Source organism: Glycine max, chromosome 7 (genome assembly GCF_000004515.6).
Source record: "Glycine max cultivar Williams 82 chromosome 7, Glycine_max_v4.0, whole genome shotgun sequence".
Classification (NCBI taxonomy): domain Eukaryota; kingdom Viridiplantae; phylum Streptophyta; class Magnoliopsida; order Fabales; family Fabaceae; genus Glycine; species Glycine max.
Genome location: NC_038243.2, coordinates 25,745,710 through 25,771,324, shown reverse-complemented (window position 1 = coordinate 25,771,324; position 25,615 = coordinate 25,745,710). Strand labels below are relative to the sequence as shown.

Below are 25,615 nucleotides of genomic sequence, written 5' to 3'. Positions count from 1 at the left end.
CTTATAACATTACAAAATAACCATAAATTGGGAGAGTTTGATACAATTTATACAAGTTTTATACACAAAAGTTAGTCGGTTTCACCGACTAACATTATTCGCCACTCAATGAGCCCTTTCTCCAATCTAATCATTTTGGTTAAGAAGAAAGACGAATCTTGGCACATGTGTGTGTATTTTTTAGCTCTGAACAAGGCTTGTGTCCTAGATAGGTACCTTATCCCAACCATTAATGAGTTACTTGATGAACTCCATGTTTCTAAATTCTATTTGAAGAGTGATCTTAAATCAAGATTTCACTAGATTCAAATGCAGGAAAGTGACATCCATAAGACTACATTTCCAACTCATGAGGGCCATTATGAGTATTTGGTCATGCCATTTGGGTTGGTGAACACCCCCTTTACATTCCAGTCGACCATGAACTCAATGTTTTTGCCCACTTATTTGCTGTTGTGTTCTGGTTTTTTTGTGATATCCTTATGTACAATTCTAATTGGACTTCTCATTTAGCCCATCTTGTGGAGGTGTTATCCCTTTTGGACCTTCATCAGTTTGTGACTAATCACAAAAAGTGCTCATTTGGGTTACCTTCCATTGTTAACATGGGCCATGTTATCTCAACCCAATGAGTGGAGATAGGCCTTTCTAACGTCAGTGTTGTGTTGGAATGGCCCAATCCTTTTAACGCCAAGGATGTTCCTAGCTTCCTTAATCTCAAGAGCTATTACTGTGGTTTTGTCAAAGACTACAATAAGCATACACAACCACTTAGTCAATTTATTTAGAAGGAGGAGTTCTTTTGGGGATCAGATCAAGAACGTGCATTTTACTGCCTCATGTAGCGTTTGGCTACTTACCTTATTTTAGCACTTCCCAATTTCTCCAAAGATTTTGTCATCAAGTGTTATGCCTCTAGTCATGGTCTTGGAGCTTTTTTGATGTAGGACCTCCAACCAATAGCCTATTACAGCAAGGCTCTTTCTCCACGCACTCTGTCTAAACTGGTTTACGAAAAAGAGATCATGGCCCTTACCCTGTCTGTGCAACATTGTAGGCACTATCTTCTGGGCAAAAGCTTTAAGGTGTATATTAATCATTGTAGCTTAAAGCATCTTCTCCAACAATGTCTCACCACTATCGACCAATAGTGTTGGCTTTCTAAACTAATGGGTTTCCAATTTGAGGTGGTTTATAAGCCTAGACCAAAAAACAACGTTGTTGATGCCCTATCTCGACAACAACCAACTCATGTTCTCAATGCTATCTCCATAAGTCCTTACTGGATGGATTTTCCAACAATCGGGGAGGAAGTTCAAAAAGATCCTGATATGGTTCATTTGAAGGAAAATTTGCAGAGTAACCCTGCATCCGTACCTCACTATGCTCTTTGTGATGGCCTTTTGTTCTTCAAAGGGCGCTTGGTGTTACCCAAGACTTCTTCTTTGATCCCCAATTTATTGGCCGAGTTCCATGACTCAATGACAAGGGACATTCTGGGTTTACTAAGACATATATGAGGTTGGCCTCTAGCTTCTTTTGGAAGGGAATGAAGACCTCTATCATGGAGCACATTCGTCAATGTCATGTGTGTCAACACAACAAGTACCAGACCATGCCTTTGATGAGATTATTGTAACCTATTCACATTCTATAGATCCTTTGGGACGACATCTCCATGGCTTTTATCACCAAGCTGCCATGTTTCCAAGGCTATGAAGTGATTCTCACAGTGGTTGATCGTCGGTCTAAGTAAGTTTATTTTTTGGCTCTCAAACATCCTTACACCACATGAACAATGGCTGAGACCTTTCTCAAAAAGGTGGCAAAAGTTCATGGTTTTCCTAAATCTATTATTAGTGATTGGGATCCCCTATTTCTTAGCAAGTTTTGGAGCAAGTTGTTTTGCCTTCAGGGAACAACCTTATGAAGGAGTACCACATATCATCCCCAGGCTGACAGACAAATGGAGGTCATCAATTGCCATCTAGAAACTTTCCTCTAGGTAGGCAATGTATATCAACAAGGCCCGGCTTGCACACATTTTTCTTGAAAGGAGTATGATACAAGGCCTTAGTAAACATATCAACAAGTTGACATCTAGAAGGAACATGAGACAAGAGAATGAGGCCTTCATGAATCTTGATTCGAATTAAATGACAATCCACTTCAATGTGCTTTGTTCTCTCATGAAAAGAGGGATTCTTTGCAAGCTGAATTGCAGATTCATTATAAGAAAAAGTGCAAAAAGGAACAAGAGTGGAGAGATGAAGATCATCACAAAGATACTTTATCCATTGTAATTCACAGGCAAGAGAAGCAAGAGCTCTATACTTAGCTTTAGTAGAGCTCCTGGAAACTGTTGATTGCTTCTTAGCCTTCCAAGAGATTAAGGAATTACCAAGAAAAACACAATAGCTAGTGACTAACTTGCGACTAACTGGACATGTAGCCCAATCAGAATCAGAGAAAGCTTGGATCTTCAGGTCATTATCAACAGGATAAAAAAGACCTAAGCCTGAAGCACCCTTCTAATATCTCAAAATTCTTAAGGTAGCCTGTAAGTGAGGAGTTCTAAGCTTGGAAACGAACTGACTAACTTGTTGCACAACAAAAGCAATGTCTAGTCGGGTATTGGTTAAGTGAAGAAGTCTTCCAATAAGCCTCTTGAAAGAAGTGACATCCTCTAGAAGATCTCCCTCATCAGAGTTCAATCTAATAGAAGCATTGGCTGGTTTGCAACCAGTAAGACCAAATTCAGAAAGCATTTCTAAGCAATACTTTCTCTAGTTTAAAATCAAGCCAGTCTTAGATCGTGCAACCTCAAAGCCCGAGAAAAACTTTAAATCACCCAAATCTTTGATGTGAAACTGATCATGAAGCTATTGTTTGACTGCAATGATTTCAACTAGACTATTTATAGTAAGGACAACATCATCAACATAAACTAATAATGTTGTAAAGGAAGAAAGAGTTTTCTTGACAAACAAGGAATAATCTGAAATGCTTTGAACATAGCCAAGTTGAAGAAGGGCAGAAGTCAACTTCTGATTCCATTGCCTACTAACTTGTTTGAGGCCATACAATGATTTTTACAGCTTACATATAGGACTAGGATCAGAAATGGTCTCCATGTAAAAAGGCATTATCCACATACCAGGGGGAGGCTTCATGTAAACCTCCTCATGAAGGTCTCCATGTAAAAAGACATTATCCACATGAAGCTGCTGAAGAAACCTATTATTTGCAACAACAACAATAGATAAGAGAAATCGTATAGTGGTCAATTTGGCAACTGGGGAAAAGTTTCAAAGAAATCAACTCCTTCTGCTTGAGTGAAACCCTGAGCTACCAACCTAGCTTTATATTTTTCCAAGGTACCATCTACTTTGTAAACCCATCTACAACCCACAATAGGTTTGCCTGAAGGAAGTTGAACCAAAGACCAAGTGTTGTTAGCCTGAAGAGCCTGTAGTTCTTCCATCATAGCTTCTTTCCAGCAGTCAAGTTTATTGGCCTCTTTGAAGGAATGAGGCTCAGAATGAGCAGATATAGACATGTGAAAAGTATGATTAGCAGAACATTTAGAATAAGAAAGAACAGATTGCAAAGGATAAGGAGTTGTAGAATGAGTAGAAGTAGAATGAGAAGAAATATTGCCATAGTGGTAATGAGATAGATAACTAGGAGGTTTCTTGAGTCTAGTAGAAAATCTTACAGGACCTACAGTGATTGGAAGTGTATCATTGTGAGAAACAGATTCAGTAGAAGAAATGGACAAAGGGTCTATTACATGGTTTTGATCAGATAAATGTTGATGAAAATCTTGAGTTTGAGTAGAAATATTAACATCAACAAGAGAATCAAAATTAGACAAATCAGTAGAAGCACCATTGAAAGTTCCATGATAAGTGTTGTCAATAGCAAAAGGAAGATAACCTTTTGTACTAGCCTTGTAACCAACGAAAATGCACTTGGAAGTCCTTTTATCAAACTTAGTTTTGCCTGAATCCAAAGTGTGAGCAAAAGCCAAGCAACCAAAAGTTCTGAGGTTTGAGAAATTAGGTTTATAACCGAAAACAAGTTCAAAAGGAGTTTTATTATGAAGTAAAAAAGAGGACGGTAACCGGTTGATAATATAGATAACATGTCTAATAGCATAAGACCAAAAATGAATAGAGATTTTAGATTGAAATAACAAAGTACGACCAACATTTAAAAGATGTTGGTGTTTTCTCTTAGCAATACCATTCTGCTGAGGAGTCTCAAGGCAAGAGGTCTAATGAAAGATGCCATGGGAGTTGAGAAAATTTGTTAAAAAAATTTCCCTACCATTATTTGATCTTAATTTCCTCAATTTAACTATAAACTGATTTTGAATGAAAAGTATAAAATTTGGAAGAATAGTTTTAACCTTAGCTTTAGTCTTTAATAATAGATCCAAGTGAATCTACTGAAGTCATCAACAATAGTTAAAAAATATCCATGACCTTCAAAGGAAGGAACAAAATAGGGACCCCAAATATCAACATGAATTAAGTCAAAAAAACATTGAACTAACAGTAGTACTAAGTGAAAAAGGCAACTTCTTTTGTTTAGCATAATGGCAAGTATCACAAGGCTTAATAGAATCATATGAAATTTCATTGTATTGAGAACATAGTTGTTGCAAAACTTTATTTGAGGTATGGCCTAGCTTAGAATGCCATAACATGGAACTATCGGTAGCATTTACAATAGAATCTGTAGTAGAATTTTTGTCCAAAACAATACAAGAATCTCTGAAAAAAGAAAAAGACTTCAAATCACCGGAATCCTACAGATGAAAAGGACCATGGTGTTGCTTAGCTACTCCAATCATTTTGCAATTGGAGTTCTGCACAATGAGACAAAAGGATTTACAAAGAAGAACTAAGCAATCAATGGTATGAAGCAGTTTATAAATGGAAACTAAGTGAACAAAAAAATTGGGAATATACAGAACATTCTTCAAAAGCAAATCACCTAAGTGAATATCACTAGCAAAGAAAGCAGTAGCAGAACCATTGTTAGGAAGTCTAACATGAATAGGTTTGATTTTCTTAAGAAAGGAAAAGGAAGATTTATTAGGACATATGTGATCTGTGGCACCATTGTCAAGAATCCAGAGAGAAGGGTTAATACCTGACTGATTAACCATATAATGCTTAATGTGATTAACAGAAGTAGAAGAATCCTTGGTCTGTTGAAGAAGAGCTATGATGGCATTGTACTGGTCTTTGGACAAACGAAACTGATCTCGGGTTGAACTATCCTCCAAAGTAGTGGTTTGTGAAGTTATATCAAAATCTACTTCAGCCAAGCTAGTAGAAGATTGAAATTTGAAGAGCCTCCTTTACCATGATTCCTATAACCAACAGGAAATTCATGCTTGAAAAAGCATGTTTCAACAGTATGGTTGGTTTTTCCACAATGAGTACAAAGCTTATTGCCTTGAGGTCCTTTACCAGAATTACTAGGAACCTTGTGATTATTGGAAAAACTTTTATTGGAGGAGGAGGCATTGGTATAGTCATTGATTGAGGAAAAAGCACAGTATCTGTAGGTGATTGTGAAGTAAAATCACCAACAAACTCTCTTTCATGCTAAAGCACAAGAGAAAAAGTTTTAACCAAGGAAGGCATAGGTTCCATAAGCATGACTTGAGATTTGATAGGTGCATAGACATCATTGAGGCCACGCAAAAAATGGATCACACAGTCATCTTCACGTTCTTTCTTGAGTTTGGAAATGAGCCCACAAGAACAAGAACTAGAACATGTACACAACAAGAAACTTCTATACAATTCTAGTTCTTTCCTCAGAATCTTTAGACGAGTATAGTACTTAGAAATGCTTGAGCTACCTTGCTTACAATTTTGGATTTGAACTTGAAGATCCGCAATGCGAAACTTATCAGAATGCGAAAATCGATCGTTGAGATCTTTCTAGATTTCAAAAGTTGTATCCATCCACATCGCCGATTGTTTGATAGCAGGACTCATGGAACGAGTGAGCCATGAGATCACCATGCGATTGCAATGCCACCAAGCTTCATGCATTGGATCTGTCGGTGGAGGACAAGGAAGCATGCCAAAAAAAAAACTCTTTGTTCTTGGATTCAAGCGCCACAACCATATCACATTCCCATTGATGAAAATTGCTTTCTGTCAGTAGTGACGAAACAAGAACAACAGGATTTTCTCCAGGATGAAGAAAATATAGATTGATAGGATTGACAAGGTGATCAGAGGTTGAATGCTGATTGTTAACAGCCATGATCGATCAAGAAAAACAAGAAGAATAAAAAACGAAACTGAATTTCAGATGAACAAATGCGAAAGGATGATGAACGAAGAAGGCTTTGTGTGTAGGGATGATACCATGAAAGAACATGAACTGAATTTGGAGAAAAAACAATTTCTGGAAATTTCTCCTTATGCAATATTGTGCATTGATCAGTCAATCAAAAAAGATTACAAAAGTTGTTATATATACAAGCAAAGCTATGATTAGAAAGATAATTAACTAACTAACTAAGAAGGTAAGTCAATAACCAACTAACATAATTAGTTATTAACTAAAAGACTAAAAAGAAATACAAATGACAGAGAAATCATCTAATCCTAATAGGGGGAGCTTATCTCTCATCTTTTGTTATCTCTTTCTTTTTTTTTTTTTTTTGTGTTTACAGCTTCCTTTGATAACTAACACCTATCACCAGCGTGTAATTGACTGTAATATTTCTTGCTACCCCAAAGTCAAAACAACAATTCTAGTGACAGGAACCTTAAGAAAGACATGTGATAATAAATTCCTTCACAGCATATTTCTTGTTTCCTGTTCTTTTTTTATTTTGTAAAAATCTATCTTGTACGCCATCTACTTGATATAAAAACTCTGAATCCTTCTTGTAATAATGCAGCACTGATAAAAACTCTTCTGTTATCAAAACAATAGCTACTAAAGCGTAATCGTTAACACCTCCATCCATCATAATACAAAACAAATGTACCCATTCCTTATTCACAGCTCCTTTTTTCATTACACAAACTCCCAGTCACACAGAACTTCACCACTTTCAAACCCCTCCTCCTCAGCCATCTATCATTGTCTAACACCTCTGCCTCTCAAAATTATAAAAACGACCTCTGTTTCTCAGCTTCTATAGTTTTTATAATTTATCCCATCAAAATCAGCCACCTCTTCACCCCAGAACAGCTGCTTTTCAACCCACTACAACCACTCAACACCAAACTAACCCCCAACCAACCTCTGGGATTCAGAATCCAGTTTGAGAGAGAATATACAAAACCACCAAACCCACTATTCCAATCCCAAGATAAAAGCTTAATTGATTCAATAGTCTCCTCCACCTCCCTTCTTTGTTCCGGCATACAATAACTTATTGAAGCCCATGTGAGCTCAATTCTTGGTCTGATAGATATTGTAACTGATACATTGGCAGTAGCGTGGTTAATTTAAACCTACCATTCATTGCTGAAACTTTTAAAAAGTATTTAAAATGCATACTTGCAAGTACAAAACATAATATCCAGAATGATCATGTCCAAATCAGCAATTTGCGTTGAAGGTTGTCAGTCGGTGTTAATACTTTCTCCTTGTTCATCGAGTTACTTGTTAGTTGTTAGAAAGTTCAATATCTGAAAAGATTCAATGCAGAACCACTTTTGCAGATAAATTTTGACAAATAACTACATAATTTTTCCTACATCTAAACTTCACAAGGTTCAGGCACTGTTCTCATCAATGGCTTTATTCCATTAGAAATTCGTCTCTCAACACTACGCATTGCTAATATACAGTATTATAGTTTTGCAGTTTTCTATTATATGATTGACATGAGAAAGCAGTCGTCTTTTTATAGAAAAGATTTCTTAGTTGCTGCTATCTGCACACAGGGGCGGACCTACTTTATGGCCAGTGGTGCACTCGTACCCCTCATTTTTTTAAATTCACGGGTAAAGATTTTTTTTGACAAAAAATTATAAGTAAAGTATTATAGTTTTATATTTTATTTTTTCTATATTTATATATTTAAACCAATTTGTATAATTTGTTTCCACTGATTCGCTACTCACTGCAAATAAGCAAGGACTCCGACCAAATAACATTTCTTACACTATTAACCCTCACATAACAAATATTAAAACCGGTCCTGACCCCTACCAAAACAAGTGCATGTCACGGGGCAAAAAGATGCATACGTGGAAGATCTTAAACTAATAAATAAAAGTGAACATGAAAGGGCCGCGAGAAAAACAGAATCATACGCTAAATTGAAATTTAGGTGAGCAATTCAATAGATCTTGCCGGAGAGAGTAGAGTGCTAAAGCTAAATAAACCGGGTTCCTATTACATAGTGTCAAAGCAGTAGCAATTATAAAGAAACAAAACATTTACTTTATGAGGAGTAACAAAGTCAATGAAATTTACATGGTACTTAATAGTACCAACTAGGAAATACTAGTAAGAAACTGAGCTACAAATTTAAAACTGAAGTGAAACACTAAAACTGTGAGCTAATTACAGTGTTCATCTCTTATTAGTCTTAACAAAAGAATGAAGTAATAGTATATGAGGCTTTACATGTATTTTTTTTTTAAGTTGAGGCTTTACATATGTATTGTATGTTAGAGTTAGGGAAAAAATGAAGACATCAAAACTCTGCAGCATCAAGTTTCCGCTTCCCATTATTTGTGATTGGGACGCTCCTTGTAGGAATCAGCCGTGACCTCCCTCAACCAAAATCCAGGGAAAAGCATCAGCAACAAAAGAAAAACGAATAACGGCGTTAAGTTAAATGAAATCTTCAGATAACCAAAAACAGAAAACAGAGAAAGATGAAAAGGCAAGGCGACTAATTACATCGAAGTGCTTCTGCACTAGTTTGGGCCGCTTATTGGGCCTCCGGGGAGGGCGGTGGCCCAAGATGGCATGATCTGAATTCTGAATTACCCAAGTAGATGAAGATGACACATTTTAATTAAATTCTATATATTTTTATGGACATTTTAATGCATTAATATAGAATTTATGATAAAACTATTGACTTTTTTAGAATTTTTTATTCATAGCATATTAAAAATTAAACTTAAATAGGTATGTCAAGATTTTTTTTAATGAATATGTGGCATTCCTTGATCAAGTGTCAATTACTCATCCACCAATGTAATAAGATCCATTTGAGGAATTGACCTTTCCTAATAGATTTTTTTTTCATACACATGAAATTGAGATTGAATCCCTAACTACATACATATTTAAGGAATAATGTTATATATCAACCATGTCACACACATGTTTTGTATATTTTATAGTTATATTTTTTGTCTTTATTATGAATAATAAACAAATACCTCAACTATAAAATTAATTACGAGAGAATAAAATAATTATATATAAGCTTGAAATAGTATTACATTGGTAAAATTTGTCCCAAATTTTATTTAGTTATAGTCTCTAAATTTAGGACTTCAGAATCTAAGACAAATTACATATTTTACAAATGAGTAATGCTAACAACATATTTTTTGTTAGGCTTAATTACTGTTTTCATCTCTTAATCTGGGAGGTCTTGCTTTTCTAGTCCCATAAATAAAAATTAAGTTTTCTTAGTCCTCAAATTTCAAAAGGTATTTTTTTTAGTCCCTTTGCGTAGATCCCATTAATGAAGTGGATGAAAAGGTTTCTAGAAGGGAGGTTGAATAGTGACACTTAACTAACTATAGCTTTCTCTGCAAAAGAACATGGAGCTTTTGAAGTTTCTAAGATATATCAAAGTTTAATTTCCAGAAGCTTTGTTAGGAGCAATCTTTACCCTTTGATAGTACTTTGTGTGAAAATGATTTTCTAGTATGATCTCACAAATATATTATTGAATACTACTTAAGAAGCTATTCAAAAATTATCAAATGTAGGGTAATAGAATCTGTTTTTATCTTTTTATATGTTTGAGTAAAGGTTGCTTTTGAACTTTGAAAGTAGTTTGAGAAAATTTCTAATGATCTTATATCAAAGATATGACATTTTTTAAACAAAATTTCCCAAATTAAAGATATAAAAACTACAAATAAAAAGCAGTGAGAAGGATAAAGCACACACAAAATTTATATTGATACACCCACAACCTAGGCCTACAGTCAGTCCCTACACTTGTAGGATTTCCACTAACCAATCACCAACTATGGTATTCTTTCTTTCCTAAAGCCTCCATAGGCTTTTACACCAGTATTCTCCAAGCCTCTATAGGCTCCCCACAAGTATTCTTTTGGAAAGCCTTTCTAGGTTTCACCCTAGTATTCTTTAAGCCTCACAGGCTCTACCCAAGTATTCTTTGGGAAAAAAAAAACTTTCTAGTCTTCAAACCCTCAGTAAGACCTACTACTTCATTCACACAACAACTTGTTATGATCACACACAACCTTCAAAAACAACAATCCCCTAATTTCTCTTCTAAGTTTCCCTATCCTAAATGCGTTCTATTTTGGGACTGGTATCTATATATCTCAAGGAAAAAATCCATCAATAAGCTGCCCCTAAGAAGATGTTTACAAACTCTTTATGGCTAGATAGATTTGGCTCTAAAGTTCTAAAAGAATCTAGCAACAAAAGATTCGTATCAAAAGCTAATGATATATATTTATAATTTGGCTTCCAATTTATACCTTCTCTATTATATTTTTCCTAGCAAAGAACTCTAACTGCACTTCAACGCCCTTATGTAAAACCTTGAAGATAATCGTTGTTGTAACACCCTAAATTTCTATTAAGGAAAGATTATTTATTTTCGTTATCTACAAAAATGATTTGAATATTTATTGCGAAATTACCCTAGAAAACGTGGGGAGATTTGTTCTATTTTTTCTTTTCAAAATATCATTACTCTTAACTTCATAAAATAACCATTCTCATTAACTTATCATCTGTTTAAAAGCACTCTTTTCAAAATATCCTCTTAATAAAAACCATTTAATTTATAAAGCATTAGGTCTACCATGAATCACCGAGACACTTTAAGACTACATTTAAGCATCCTCAATTCAATCATGGAACCATTTTATTTCCAAAATGAATATACTTTTTGTCGCAACCTACCCTTCGGCGGGAGGGCGACGCGTGACTCGCGGGATGCGTGTTCCACGAAAGGAATACGCGCGGAGTCGCCACCAACGTTTATTTGAGGAAAACGTCGAAAAAACCGGAAAAGACGCGATCTACGAACTTTTTTAGTGAAAGGTTCGGGAGTTGTATTTACGCACGGGGAAGGTATTAGCACCCCACACGTCCGTCCCAAGGGACGGCAGCCTTCAATCGAATGTGCAAACATGACTTTGATTTTTACGTTCCCTTTTATGTCCTTATATCCTTTATACCCTTTTTATATTTTTCTCTTTTTTGTGGTCGACAAGGGTGTTTCCCTTTGCTCCTACGTATTCCTCAATTTGGGATGAGAAAATCAGACCTACGTAGTTCTTTTGGAACAAAGTGTTTGGTTAAGTTGTTTTTGTCTTTTTTGCAAAATATGTTTTTATTGAACAAAAGGTCATTTAAGGTGTTGAACCATTAAACGGTCTTTTGATTTTGAAAGGGGAGAAACGTTAAGGCGTTGGACCATTAACGATCTCTTGTTTTTGAAAGGAGAGAAACGTTAAGGCATTGGACCATTAACGATCTCTTGGGGTGGTCGACAAAAGCGGGGCTTTTGCTCCTACGTATCCTCAATGAGGAACTCAGACCTACGTAGTTCTTGCTTATCAAGTGATTCTTTTTTACTTAAGTGGTGATCATTTTAAGGCGTTGGACCTTAAAAATGATCCATTTTACTTAGTGAGAAATTGAGATGACAAACTTCAAAAGCCTATTTTTGTGGACGAGCTTGACTAGGCGAATTGATTTTAGCCTTTAGTTTCACTTTAGTTATTAATCAATTCGATCAAGAATGAGAAATCCCAAAGAGAAAACGTCCGATTGATTTTCCGCTTTATTTTACTAAAAGATGTCTTTTTGATTATTATATTATTTTTCACCTCTTTTTGATTTCCAACATGGTTACGGCACGACCGAACGGTCGGAATTTATTTTAACCGAAGTTAACGGATAATGCAATTCGAATGTTCGGTGGAAATTTATTTTATTTTTAAGTTAAGCGAGAAATGACTTAAGTAAAATGGCTTAAGCACGTCAACAGGGGGTATAAAAAGTAAACAAAACGAGAATAAAAATGCACGAAACACAATGTGGACCACTACGGGTACATAGAATGAATCGAAAAGCTTGGTTCGAGGTACTTACCCGTTGAAGATCGAAGAACGATGAAGAACGAATGAAGAACGTCGAAGAACGGTTGAAACCTTTGCGAGATTCCTCACGGAAAACGTTACGGAAACGTTTCGGAAGCGCCTCGGCTTAGATTTTCTTCACGGAAACAATTTTTCCAAGCAAATTCGAAAGAGAGAGAAGTGCCTAAGGGGCTGAACCCCTTCCTTCTTGCCTTCCTCCCCTATTTATAGCAAAATAGGGGAGGTGGTTGCCGCCCAGCTCGCCCAGGCGAGCAGGGTTGCTTCCTCCAGAAGCAACCGCCTTCTGGAGGAATATTCCGGAGGGCCCAAGTGGGCCTGGGTGCTATTTGCACCCCCATTTTTACTAAGTACACCCCCCTCTGCTGTTTTTTGGTGATTCTTTTTTCGTAAAGTTACGGAAACTTACGAATTTCGTAACGATACTTGTTTTCTTTCCGTAATGTTACGGAACCTTGCGGATTACATAATCATCCCCTTTTTGACTTACGGAATGTTACGGAACCTCACTTAATTATGCAACGATGCTTCCATTTGATTTCCGGTGTGTCACGGAAACTTACGGATTGTGCATCAATATTTTTTTGGTTTTTCGGCATGTCCTGGAATTTCACAAATTGCCTAATGATGGGTGCCAAGCACCTCACGAGGACCAAAGAATGGTCGCACGTCATCGAGCAAAGGTCCCCGGACGAAATTAGGGTATGACAGTTGCCCCTATTTACTTGTCTTTTATTGGAGATAAAAGGAAAGTAAAGATAAGACACTAATTTCGTTCCTCTCGATTTGGCGAGAGTCGCGGGTGACCATAAAATCTCCACATGCAAATGACTTGTTGTTCCCAAAATTTCACAAATTGCCTAATGATGGGTGCCAAGCACCTCACAAGGACCAAAGAATGGTCGCATGTCATCAAGCAAAGGTCCCCGAAAATCAGTGTATGACACTAATTTCGCTCCTCTCGGTTGACGAGAGTCGCGGGTGACCATGACTTGTCGTTCCTAGAATTTCACAAATTGCCTAATGATGGGTGCCAAGCACCTCACAAGGACCAAAGAATGGTCGCATGTCATCAAGCAAAGGTCCCCGGACGAAAATCAGTGTATGACACTAATTTCGCTCCTCTCGGTTGACGAGAGTCGCGGGTGACCATGAAATTTCCGCATGTAAATGACTTGTTGTTCCCGGAGGAACAAAAGGTGCAGAAGACTGTGTCAGCCTCTGCATGCTATCAAGCGTTCTGTCTTACAGATAGCAAAAGAATGTTTATACGGATAACCACTCGGGTATTTCCGCGTATCATCGGGCCCGCCGCCTCTGGATGATACAAGGGTGCAGAATGACCAAACTTGGTCTCTGCTTGTCATCGGGCCCGCCGCCTCTGGATGACAAAAGGGTGCGAATAACCGTAAGGTATCTCCGCGTATCATCGGGCCCGCCGCCTCTGGATGATACAAGGGTGCAGAATGACCAAACTTGGTCTCTGCTTGTCATCGGGCCCGCCGCCTCTGGATGACAAAAGGGTGCGAATAACCATAAGGTATCTCCGCGTATCATCGGGCCCGCCGCCTCTGGATGATACAAGGGTGCAGAATGACCAAACTTGGTCTCTGCTTGTCATCGGGCCCGCCGCCTCTGGATGACAAAAGGGTGCGAATAACCATAACGTATCTCCGCGTATCATCGGGCCCGCCGACTCTGGATGATTCCAGGGTGCCGAATGACCAAACTTGGTCTCTGCTTGTCATCGGGCCCGCCGCCTCTGGATGACAAAAGGGTGCGAATAACCATAAGGTATCTCCGCGTATCATCGGGCCCGCCGCCTCTGGATGATACAAGGGTGCAGAATGACCAAACTTGGTCTCTGCTTGTCATCGGGCCCGCCGCCTCTGGATGACAAAAGGGTGCGAATAACCATAAGGTATCTCCGCGTATCATCGGGCCCGCCGCCTCTGGATGATACAAGGGTGCAGAATGACCAAACTTGATCTCTGCTCGTCATCGGGCCCGCCGCCTCTGGATGACAAAAGGGTGCGAATAACCGTAAGGTATCTCCGCGTATCATCGGGCCCGCCGCCTCTGGATGATACAAGGGTGCAGAATGACCAAACTTGGTCTCTGCTTGTCATCGGGCCCGCCGTCTCTGGATGACAAAAGGGTGCGAATAACCGTAAGGTATCTCCGCATATCATCGGGCCCACCGCCTCTGGATGATACAAGGGTGCAGAATGACCAAACTTGGTCTCTGCTTGTCATCGGGCCCGCCGCCTCTGGATGACAAAAGGGTGCGGATAACCGTAAGGTATCTCCGCGTATCATCGGGCCCGCCGCCTCTGGATGATTCAAGGGTGCAGAATGACCAAACTTGGTCTCTGCTTGTCATCGGGCCCGCCGCCTCTGGATGACAAAAGGGTGCGAATAACCGTAAGGTATCTCCGCGTATCATCGGGCCCGCCGCCTCTGGATGATACAAGGGTGCACGTCACATGACCTCAGGGTCAGTATGACAAAGATTATGGGGCGGCCGACAAAAGCAAGGCTCTTGCTCCTACGTATCCTCCAATGAGGAATTCAGACCTACGTAGTTCTTGATAACTTGTGAGACTTGAAAAGTCTCCATCGGAAAATGCTGACATCTCCGGAAAGGGCGCAGATGACCATATTGGTCTCTGCTCGTGAATCACACTTGGGGTCACTGAATGACGAGGTGCGGATAACCGTAAGGTGTCTCCGCGGGCTATCAGCTCTTGAGTCATGGCAACAAAAGGCGGTGTGGTCGACAAAAGCGAGGCTCTTGCTCCTACGTATCCTCCAATGAGGAACTCAGACCTACGTAGTTCTTGATAACTTGTGAGACTTGAAAAAGTCTCGGTGTTTTCTTCGCTAAAATGCAAACATGCTTTAGCAAAGAGACAAATATTCCAACTGATTTAGAGCAGCATATGCTTTTTTGAGTGAAAAACAATGCGTCTACCGGGGAAGGAGAGTCTGCTGATGAAATTTTCTCATAACCATAAATGAGATCTTGGATGTTAGCATTTCGTTTCTAAATGACCATTTAGAGGAAACACTGGGTTCGACAAAAATAGAAGAAAATCACTCAAAGTGTATCAATCTCGCACAGGTAAGTGTTTCATCCTAATTCCGGACCATAGATATGTCATGACTTGACTTTGCAAATTATTTCCTATCAAATCAAAAATTACATGCGTGATCATGGATCAATAGGGCTTCCCTTGGGAATGGGTTCTTTTGGTGGTTTTTTTTTCGGCTTTTGTGTGTTTTTGGCTTTTGATTTTTCTGGCTTTTTCTTTTTCTGTTTTTTTTTTGTTTAGTGCGGGGCGAAAAAAGGTCGCTAGCGCACGGGATTTTGGTTGGTAATCAAAGGGAGAAGACCATTTTAGGTCGTGGTTTCCTTTCCTTCCTTTTTTGTTCATTTGGTGACAATTCTGTATTGTTCAGATATTGTCCGGTCCAAAGACCTCTCTGCATATCCCTTCTGTCTTTCCTTAGATCCCCGATCAGGGGCTTTCTTTCCTTCTTCTTCTTCTTTTCTTTTTTTCTTTCTCTCCTTTTTGCTTTCTCCCACTCTTTGATTGGGAATTTCCTTTCTTTTCTTTTTTTGCTTTCTCTTTGATTGGAAATTTTCCTTCTTTTCTTTTTGCTTCCGAGGGTAAGGATTATGGTGAGTCAGGATTTTGGCTCAAGGTTTGTAGAATGGCTAGACATGATACATGTCGGGGTTTGGTTTGGCTCAAGGATAAAAGGGATGCCCCACATTATTTCCATGACACAAAATGCAAAAATGATGATTTGGAAACTTTATGCAAAACTGGTCGTGCATGCACCTATGCGGACACTCAAGTGTCAAATTTTTATGGTCATGTGATGCTAGGGCTCAGGATTCATTTCCTCTATTTTAATCAACCCAATGTTTCCAAAATATGTTCTTTTATCAATTTGTGCATTCATCCGAGTCCATTTCGGGCGTCTGGGAAAATCTTCACAGCATTCACCCTTCAGGTGTATACACATTTTTTTTCAAAAACTAGTTATGATCAGTGAATTTTTTTCCAAAGAAAAGTTGGAAGTCATCTCTTTTCAAAAGCATGTTGGTTTTTCAGCTTGACAACTTATTTTCTTTTTTTCTCCTTCTTTTTTTTTATCATTATCATTTGTTTATTTCTTTTTCTTGTTTGTTTTTTTTTTTCCTTTTTTTTTTTTTCATGAGGTATTTTGCTACCTAAACATGTGTATATTTTTGCGAGGTATTTTTGCTATATACATGCATATCCAAGGTATCTTGCTACCTAAACATACATATATGTGTTTTGTAAGGTATTTTTGCTGTATACATGCATATCCAAGGTATCTTGCTACCTAAACATACATATATATATTTTGTGAGGTATCTTTTTGCTACATACATGCATATCTAAGGTATCTTGCTACCTAAACATACATATATATATTTTGTGAAGTGTGTTTTTGTTTACATACATGCATATCTAAGGTATCTTTCTACCTAAACATACATATATATATTTTGTGAGGTATGACTACCTTCCGAGCTTGTGCTCGTTTTATTTAAATTCCTAGGATCATGAGCAACTAGGTGTGTCTTACTATGAAAAGTGATCAAATAACAAGCAAAGATTCAAAAGGTACTAGGTTGCCTCCTAGTAGCGCTTCTTTAACGTCTTTAGCTGGACGCCTTATGACTTGTAGGTCACGGACCTAGTACTTTGCTTACCTTTGGCTTTGGACTCGGTCGCCTGCTGGTCGGCCATGTGTCGTCGGCAACGCTCTAACCTTTTTGCGGATGAGCTGAGGTGAACTCTAGAGGTGGTGGCGATGTGTCTATTGCCCGCTACCGGCCATCCCAATGCTGCTGTGGTGTTTCGCCCTGCGCCTACCTGGGGGCGCAGTACTTCTTGATGAAAGCTCGATTAGTAGGGGGCATGATGCCCTTGCTGGAGGTGACAGGTACTCCGTAGAACTGACAGAGACCCGTAATTAGAGCTTGACAACTCCAAGACCCTGTTGGACTTCTTCGGGTCCACTGGGTGTCTTGCAGGCGCAATCCCTGCAAACAATAGATGAAATCAGAAATCAGTTGAGCGATGTGAATACTTACCTATGATGACGTGACCTTGCCGGGGGGGTACGGGCACCCTGTGGGACTGATAGAGGCCCGTAACCAGAGCTGGAAACCCCAGGGCCCTGTTGGACTTCTTCAGGTTCACTGGGTGTCTTTGTGGGTGCGATCCCTGCAAACAAATAAATAGTATCAGAAATCAGTTGAACCATATGCATACTTACCCATGTCGGGACGACACAGACCAACTGATACTTCCGCAGGGGGAGATTGGCATTGCGGTCGCTGGGCAGAATGTTGCTAAGTAGCAATGTCATCTATATCTGTGTAAGAGTGGTCATGTTGGTGCGCATGGTCTGCACTCTTCTCTTTGTAGCGGCACGGGTGAAATCTTGCCCCAGTATGCATAGTAGCTGTGTGATAGCCTCCCTCTCTGGTTGTGCTCGCACAGTTGGCCCTCCTCCAATATCAGGGGGTGGCCCAGGAACCGTTAAAAGGAAACTACTGGTCCCTTAACCGGGAGTGCAAGTCTCGGTTAAGCATTTAAGGACAGAGGACTTTAAATTATCTTAAGGTGTGGATATGGAGCCCACTGAAAGTGAGGACGCGTAGTCCTCTAAAGGCGAGGGCGTGTAGCCCTCTGAAGTTCAGGACGTGTCGCCTTTCGAAGGCGAGGGAGTGTAGTCCTATGATGGCAAGGACGTGCAATCCTCTGAAGGTGAGGGCATGCCCCCCTTTGAAAATGGGGAACATGTAGTCCTCTGATGGCGAGGACGCGTAGTCCTCTAAAGGTGAGGACGTGTAGTCCTCTGAAGGTGAGGGCATGTAGCCCTACAAAGGTGAAGGCACATGACCCTTTGACGGCGAGGACGTGTAGTCCTCTGAAGGTGAAGGTAACTAGTACCCAAGGTGAGGACGTGTAGCCCTCTCAAGGCGAGGACATGTAGTCCTCTAGAGGTGAGGGCGTGCAGCCCTCTGATGGTGAGGACGTGTAGTCCTCTCAAGGCGAGGACGTGTAGTCCTCTCAACGGTGAGGATAACTAGTACCCAAGGTGAGGGCGTGTAGCCCTCTCAAGGCGAGGACATGTAGTCCTCTAGAGGTGAGGGCGTGCAGCCCTCTGATGGTGAGGACGTGTAGTCCTCTCAAGGCGAGGACGTGTAGTCCTCTCAACGGTGAGGGTAACTAGTACCCAAGGTGAGGGCGTGTAGCCCTCTCAAGGCGAGGACATATAGTCCTCTAGAGGTGAGGGCGTGCAGCCCTCTGATGGTGAGGACGCGTAGTCCTCTCAAGGCGAGGACGTGTAGTCCTCTCAACGGTGAGGGTAACTAGTACCCAAGGTGAGGGCGTGTAGCCCTCTGATGGCGAGGACATGAAGTCCTCTGATGGCGAGGACATGTAGCCCTCTGAAGGTGAGGACATGTAGTCCTCTCAAGGCGAGGACGTGTAGTCCTCTCAACGGTGAGGGTAACTAGTACCCAAGGTGAGGGCGTGTAGCCCTCTCAAGGCGAGGACGTGTAGTCCTCTGAAGGTGAGGGCTTGCAGCCCTTTGAAGGTGAGGACATGTAGTCCTCACAAGGCGAGGACGTGTAGTCCTCTCAACGGTGAGAGTAACTAGTACCCAAGGTGAGGGCGTGTAGCCCTCTGATGGCGAGGACATGAAGTCCTCTGATGGCGAGGACATGAAGCCCTCTGAAGGCGAGGACATGTAGTCCTCTCAACGGTGAGGGTAACTAGTACCCAAGGTGAGGGCGTGTAGCCCTCTCAAGGCGAGGACATGTGGTCCTCTGAAGGTGACGGCGTGCAGCCCTCTGTTGGCGAGGATGTGTAGTCCTCTAAAAGCGAGGACGTGTAGTCCTCTCAACGGTGAGGGTAACTAGTACCCAAGGTGAGGGCGTGTAGCCCTCTCAAGGCGAGGACATGTAGTCCTCTAGAGGTGAGGGCGTGCAGCCCTCTGATGGTGAGGACGTGTAGTTCTCTGAAGGTGACGGCGTGTAGCCCTACATTGGCGAGGACGTGTAGTCCTCTCAAGGTGAGGGCGTGCAGCCCTCTGTTGGCGAGGACGTGTAGTCCTCTAAAGGTGAGGGCGTGTAGCCCTACGAAGGTGAGGACATGCAGTCCTCTGATGGCGAGGGCGTGTAGCCCTCCGAAGGTTAGGGCGTGTAGCCCTACGAAGGTGAGGACATGCAGTCCTCTGATGGCGAGGGCGTGTAGCCCTCCGAAGGTTAGGGCGTGTAGCCCTACGAAGGTGAGGACATGCAGTCCTCTGGAGGTGAGGGCGTGCAGCCCTCTGATGGTGAGGACGTGTAGTCCTCTCAAGGCGAGGACGTGTAGTCCTCTCAACGGTGAGGGTAACTAGTACCCAAGGTGAGGGCGTGTAGCCCTCTCAAGGCGAGGACATGTAGTCCTCTGGAGGTGAGGGCGTTCAGCCCTCTGATGGTGAGGACGTGTAGTCCTCTCAAGGCGAGGACGTGTAGTCCTCTCAACGGTGAGGGTAACTAGTACCCAAGGTGAGGGCGTGTAGCCCTCTCAAGGCGAGGACATGTAGTCCTCTAGAGGTGAGGGCGTGCAACCCTCTGATGGTGAGGACGTGTAGTCCTCTCAAGGTGAGGACGTGTAGTCCTCTCAACGGTGAGGGTAACTAGTACCCAAGGTGAGGGCGTGTAGCCCTCTCAAGGCGAGGACGTATAGTCCTCTGGAGGTGGGGGCGTGCAGCCCTCTGATGGCGAGGACGTGTAGTCCTCTCAACGGTGAGGGTAACTTGTACCCAAGGTGAGGGCGTGTAGCCCTCTCAAGGCGAGGACAGGTAGTCCTCTGGAGGTGAGGGCGTGCAGCCCTCTGATGGCGAGGACATGTAGTCCTCTCAACGATGAGGGTAACTAGTACCCAAGGTGAGGGCGTGTAGCCCTCTCAAGGCGAGGACGTGTAGTCCTCTGAAGGTGAGGGCGTGCAGCCCTCTGATGGCGAGGACGTGTAGTCCTCTCACTGGTGAGGATATGTAGCCCTCTGATGGCGAGGACATGTAGTCCTCTAAAGGTGATAGGTACAAGTACCCAAGGGTCCACCCTTATGAGAAAGCAAGAGATCGACTCATCGAGAGGGCCGGTCATCCCAAATCCACAAGATTTGGACATTAGATGTAGGAAATCTATGCAGTTAACATAATTTTTGGGGATGCAGATGCATGCAACCTTTGTCGTGAAATTTTGGTAAATGCAGACTTCATATGAAACAATGCAATGTAATGGAAAGTTGTACAATGTTCATGACATTCTTTCCCTATTTTGTGATTTTGATTTTGATTTAATTTTTTTTTTTTTTTTTTTTTTTGGAAAACACAGATTGACTGTCCTTTTGAAAGAGTTGATAATTCATGCAACCTCATCCTATCTTTTTTGCAAATCTCTCCGGGAACTCCCTCAGAGTGTGTGTTCTGTTTGATTTAGTCACTTGACCATTTTGGAGTGACGGCAATGGAGTCGTTTGATGTTTGATCAATCCATTGAAAACCTAGGGTTTGTCCCCCCTTTTCTTTTTCTTGTTTAAAAACATCGACAGGTGAGAACTTTTGATCTGCCCCTATGTTCACTTGAGGCTCATGCACGATGCCCCTCATTGCCCCAGTGTAAGGCTTTGAGGTACCAATCGTTGTCTTTCGTCATGACCTTGTAGGAGGGAACCTATTGGGTGAGAACTTCTAATCTGCCCCTAGGTTCACTTGAGGCTCATGCACGGTGCCCCTCATTGCCCCAGTGTAAGGCTTTGAGGTACCAAGTGTTGTCTTGTTTTCACGACCTCGTAGTGAGGAAGAATGAAAGAAGCAGTTGATTCTTGCAAAAAGAATTTTCCAAGGACGAGAAATAGTTGAAGGATTTTTCAGCTGATGGATTTAAGCAAGATGTTTTGATGTCTTGATGATGCTAAAGGATCAAGTGCTTCCAAGTTTTATTCAAGACAAGAATCCAAGAAAGTCAAGATATATGATCAAGTTTGATCTCTTTAGAATCTTTAGGAAGAAGTTTCCAAATTGAAACAAACAAAAGGTTTGACCAAAGAATTCTATCGTTTCAAATTGAGATTTGCTCTCTGGTAATCGATTACCAGCAGTTTGAAAATGTTTTAATTCAAATTTTTAAAACCTGTAATTGATTACATAAGTCTTGTAATTGATCACCAGAGGGGATTTTCAGAAAATAATTTCCAAGAGACATATCTATTCAAATGTTTTATGAATGGCCATTCAAATGTTTTGAAGAGAGTTTTCATTGCCCAAACAGTTTTATCCTCTCGAAAGATTAAGAGTTTTTCTGAACTGAAATGTCTTATCCTCTCAAAAAGATTCCTTGGTCAACCACTTGCTTATTCAATAAGGAATTTTTGATTGATCTTCATTTTACAATCTACCTCTTTTACGAGAGACCTCTTCTTCTCTTCTTCTCATTTCTGAAAAGGGATTAAGAGACCGTGGGTCTCTTGTTGTAGAGGATTCCTGAACACAAGGGAAGGGTTATCCCTGTGTGCATTGTTAATCCGAAAAGAGAGATTGATAGTTCAATTGGGGAATAGTCTTTGCATCTTAATTCAACCCCCTTTTTTCTTAAGGTAACTGAGGCCATTTGTCCAACATCCTATTCTTGATAACTCACTTCTCTCTAAAAAGACAAAATGAGGTCACATGAACGTCTATATTTTTACTTGAAAACACAGTCAATCAAATGCCTTTTTTTTATTTTGAAACTTATTTTTTATTTTGAAACTTATTTGTTTTGAACTTTGCTCGTTGTTTTACGGCACCCCCACCAACGTGCAAGATGAGTAATCTCTGATTGAACGGTCTTGGAAGTCAACACTCAGGAGCGCAGGTTGCTTGAGCAAACAGACCAATGGCTTACACTCACATTCCGGTGGAAGTTGAATAAGCAAAGATGTGTTCGTGAGAGGATGTCCATTTTATCATTTAACATTGTAACTGTGGTTTATGGCATAAACTTGAAAATCCTGATGAGTCATAACAACAGCTTCCAGAATTGCCCCATGTATGGTGTTGCTTGTTAATGTTAGGATTCAACAAGCGATTCTCCTCAAATTTCAGCCAGCCCGTATCAATTAGACCTTGCACCTTACGCTTCAGAGCCCTACAATGCTCAAAGGAACGCCCCGGGGCTTCTCCGCGACAAGCACACGTTGCGTTCGAGTCGTATTCTCGGAGAAATGGAGGTTGATGAACCTTGGCTAGGGTTATGGCTACCATTGAATTATCAGGTAGATATGGGAGCAAGTCAGCATAGGACACTGGAATTGGGGTGAATTCTACAGGCTTTCTCGCTGCAAAATTCACTTCTTGGTTGGTGTTTTTGGTTTGTGCTAAAGGTGGTGTTCGTCATTGGAAGTGCGGTAGACAGACTTTGTGGTAGATTTAGGGATGGCCTTTGTGGATAACTGGGTGGTGGGGTAAGGAGGAGGTTTGTTATTGGCTGAGTAATGACATTGTTGGGTTGGTGGGAAATTTGGCCGTATAGGAATGGCAGTCACAGCATGGGTTTCTCCCTCTTTCTCACCCTCTTCATTTGCCCCAGTTTTCTCAGTCGTCCTAGTAGGATGATCAAATTTGCCTCTTTTTGGATCCACTTCGATCTTTTTGCTGGCGAAGACCAAATCTGTAAAACTTGAAGGTGTGTAACCCACCATTTTTTTCATAGTAGAACACCGGTCACGTGTCTACTATCATTGTGATAATCTCTTTCTCTGTTTTTGGGGGTGCTACTTGAGTTTCCAAGTCTCTCCATCTTTGGGCGTATTCTTTGAAAGATTCGTGCCCCCTTTTTGCACACTTTTTGTAGTTGCATCCTATCCGGAGCCATATCAGAATTGTACTGACACTGCTTAATGAAGGCAACCATTAGGTCCTTCCAAGAATGGACTCAAGAAGGTTCCTAAGTTAGTATACCAGGCGACAGTTGTCCTAGTAAGACTTTCTCAGGAAAAATGTATCAGCAGTTTCTCATCTTTTGCGTATGCCCCCATCTTCCGACAGTACATCTTTAGATGGTTCTTGGAGCAAGTAGTTCCCTTGTACTTTGTCAAAGTCCAGCACCTTGAACTTGGGAATGACCATGTTTGGGTATTAGGAACAACTTTTCTAGGTTAGCAAAGACATAATCTTTACCTCCTTCAATGGCCCTGAGCCTTTCGTTTAGATGATCCGCCTTTCCCTTTTCGGCCATAGCAGGAGGGGCTCTTCCCACCGCAAAATGCAATGGTTGTGGTTGTGGGCGAAACTGAGGGCCCTCCAAAGTGTTTTCAAAGGGTATACCACCAACTGCTTGCCCTTCAGTGGCATATCCGAGCCAAGGCTCGAAGTCAGCTAGATTGTGGTGGGGAATTTCATGTGTCTCTCCCATGGTTTGAGAGATATGTGCCTGATGAGGTTATTGGTTCTCAATGAGTATCGGAGTGGAGTTATTGAGATTTTCATTGAGAGTGTATGCCACATTGGGTGGTGTATAGTTGGGAGGCAAGCCATATGATGGGAAGGCGTGCTCGTTTTGAATTTGCACATCATGGGGTCATCCGTACTTCTCAAATCTTTGCCTACCATATCTGAGGTTGGATGATTCATTTGCTTGAGGCCGGATGGGGACGTCGGGTTCACCTTAGCAACAACGCTGGTAGCGGCAATTGCAACCGCATTGGCTTCCATTATCTTCTTCACGCTCATCATGGCCTCCATCATTGTGGCCATTTTCTCTTTAATGGCCTCCATGTCGGCCTTCATCTTCTCTTGTATCTCCTCTACTTCACCCATTACTCTAGCTCCAGCACGAGTTCGGTAAGGGCGCCGTAAAGCGTTTCCTTTTCTTTTTGATAAGTTCATTTTATTTTATTTTATTTTTCAAGGAAAGAATGCAATGAGCAATGCAACCAATGAAAAGCATGGATGCATGCGAATGATGTACAGTCGAAGTATTGCGAATTTTTACGCAGGATATGGGGTTGAATCAATTTAGATTTTCAACATGGTCCATGACATCTTTGTCAAGGTGAAACTGGAAGTAACAAGGACATCAATAATCCTAAATATGTTTGGCAGTAGACGAAGCAGTGATGTGACTCGATTCATCTTTTGCCCCAATTTTGCAGGATGGTTACTTCCATATTTCAACTTGACTTGATGAACCTTTTTGTAAAAGCTTGAGCTTGGTTCAACCCCGTAATCCAAGGAATGGAAATTCTGATCGCCAATACTTCAACAACATCTCATAGGGATGAATGACTCGGGCATACTTTAAGCTTATGCACGGAAAATGTAATTATGAAATTGAGATGCCCGAAGAAACACCATTTCCTAGTTAACCATGCATTAGGTACCATGTTCAATTATTTTGTTTTGTTGTTGTGTGTGTTTTTTTTTTTTTTTTTTAGAAATGGGTTTATGATCCCAACATGGTTGGCTCATGGTGCCTAACACATGCAACTAAGAATGTAGTGTGAAGTTTCACGCTTCCCCTTTTTTGTTTTTGTAGAGGAAAACACAAGGATGAGCAAACATGAAAACAAATGGTATGCAATTTTGCAGATCAAAAAGTTTGTTGAACGCATATGCATGATGATGCCATGACTCATGCCAAATGTGAGGCTGGAATATGATAACGGACAAATGCAGGAACGATATGTTCATTATGATGTTATGAAGAGATGCTTATGCGATGCATGATATGAATGCATTTTACGGACACGAGACCCGGAAAATTATCTCTTCTTACTTGCGCATTTGGGGGCGCAGTGCCCCATGTGCACAATTAAGAAGGTGATATGGACCTTTCGGCTTCCCGTGACAAAGGACGAGACCAACATACAATGCATGCTAGAGATAAAATGCGGGAGTGACTTGATTTGCACAAGCTTTTTGGAGTAGAAACATGGGACCAACTCATTTTATTTCAAAAAGGAAGTCGTATCTAGTCAAGGTCTGAGAGACCATACAAGTTTCCTAACGATTTCTAATTATGTGGGCCATTAAGTCTATCATATGCTGACAATAGCCGAGAAGCCCATGAATCTCTTCGGGGGTGGAGTAGGTGTCTGCCATTGCCTTGGCCTTGGCTAACAATCGGGGAAGTTCTTGACTCCCGTTCAAGGTAAGAGCAAACCGATCCATCCACATGGTTGCCTCTTGGTGTA

General features: G+C 41.1%; 1 protein-coding gene across 1 annotated transcript; it reads left to right on the top strand.

The window, feature by feature from the left end:
* Positions 1 to 1,169: 1,169 nt before the first annotated feature.
* Positions 1,170 to 1,520, top strand: LOC113002157 (uncharacterized). The gene has a single exon (XM_026129115.1). It carries the CDS (start codon positions 1,170 to 1,172, stop codon positions 1,518 to 1,520), a length of 351 nt encoding a protein of 116 aa, XP_025984900.1.
* Positions 1,521 to 25,615: the final 24,095 nt, after the last annotated feature.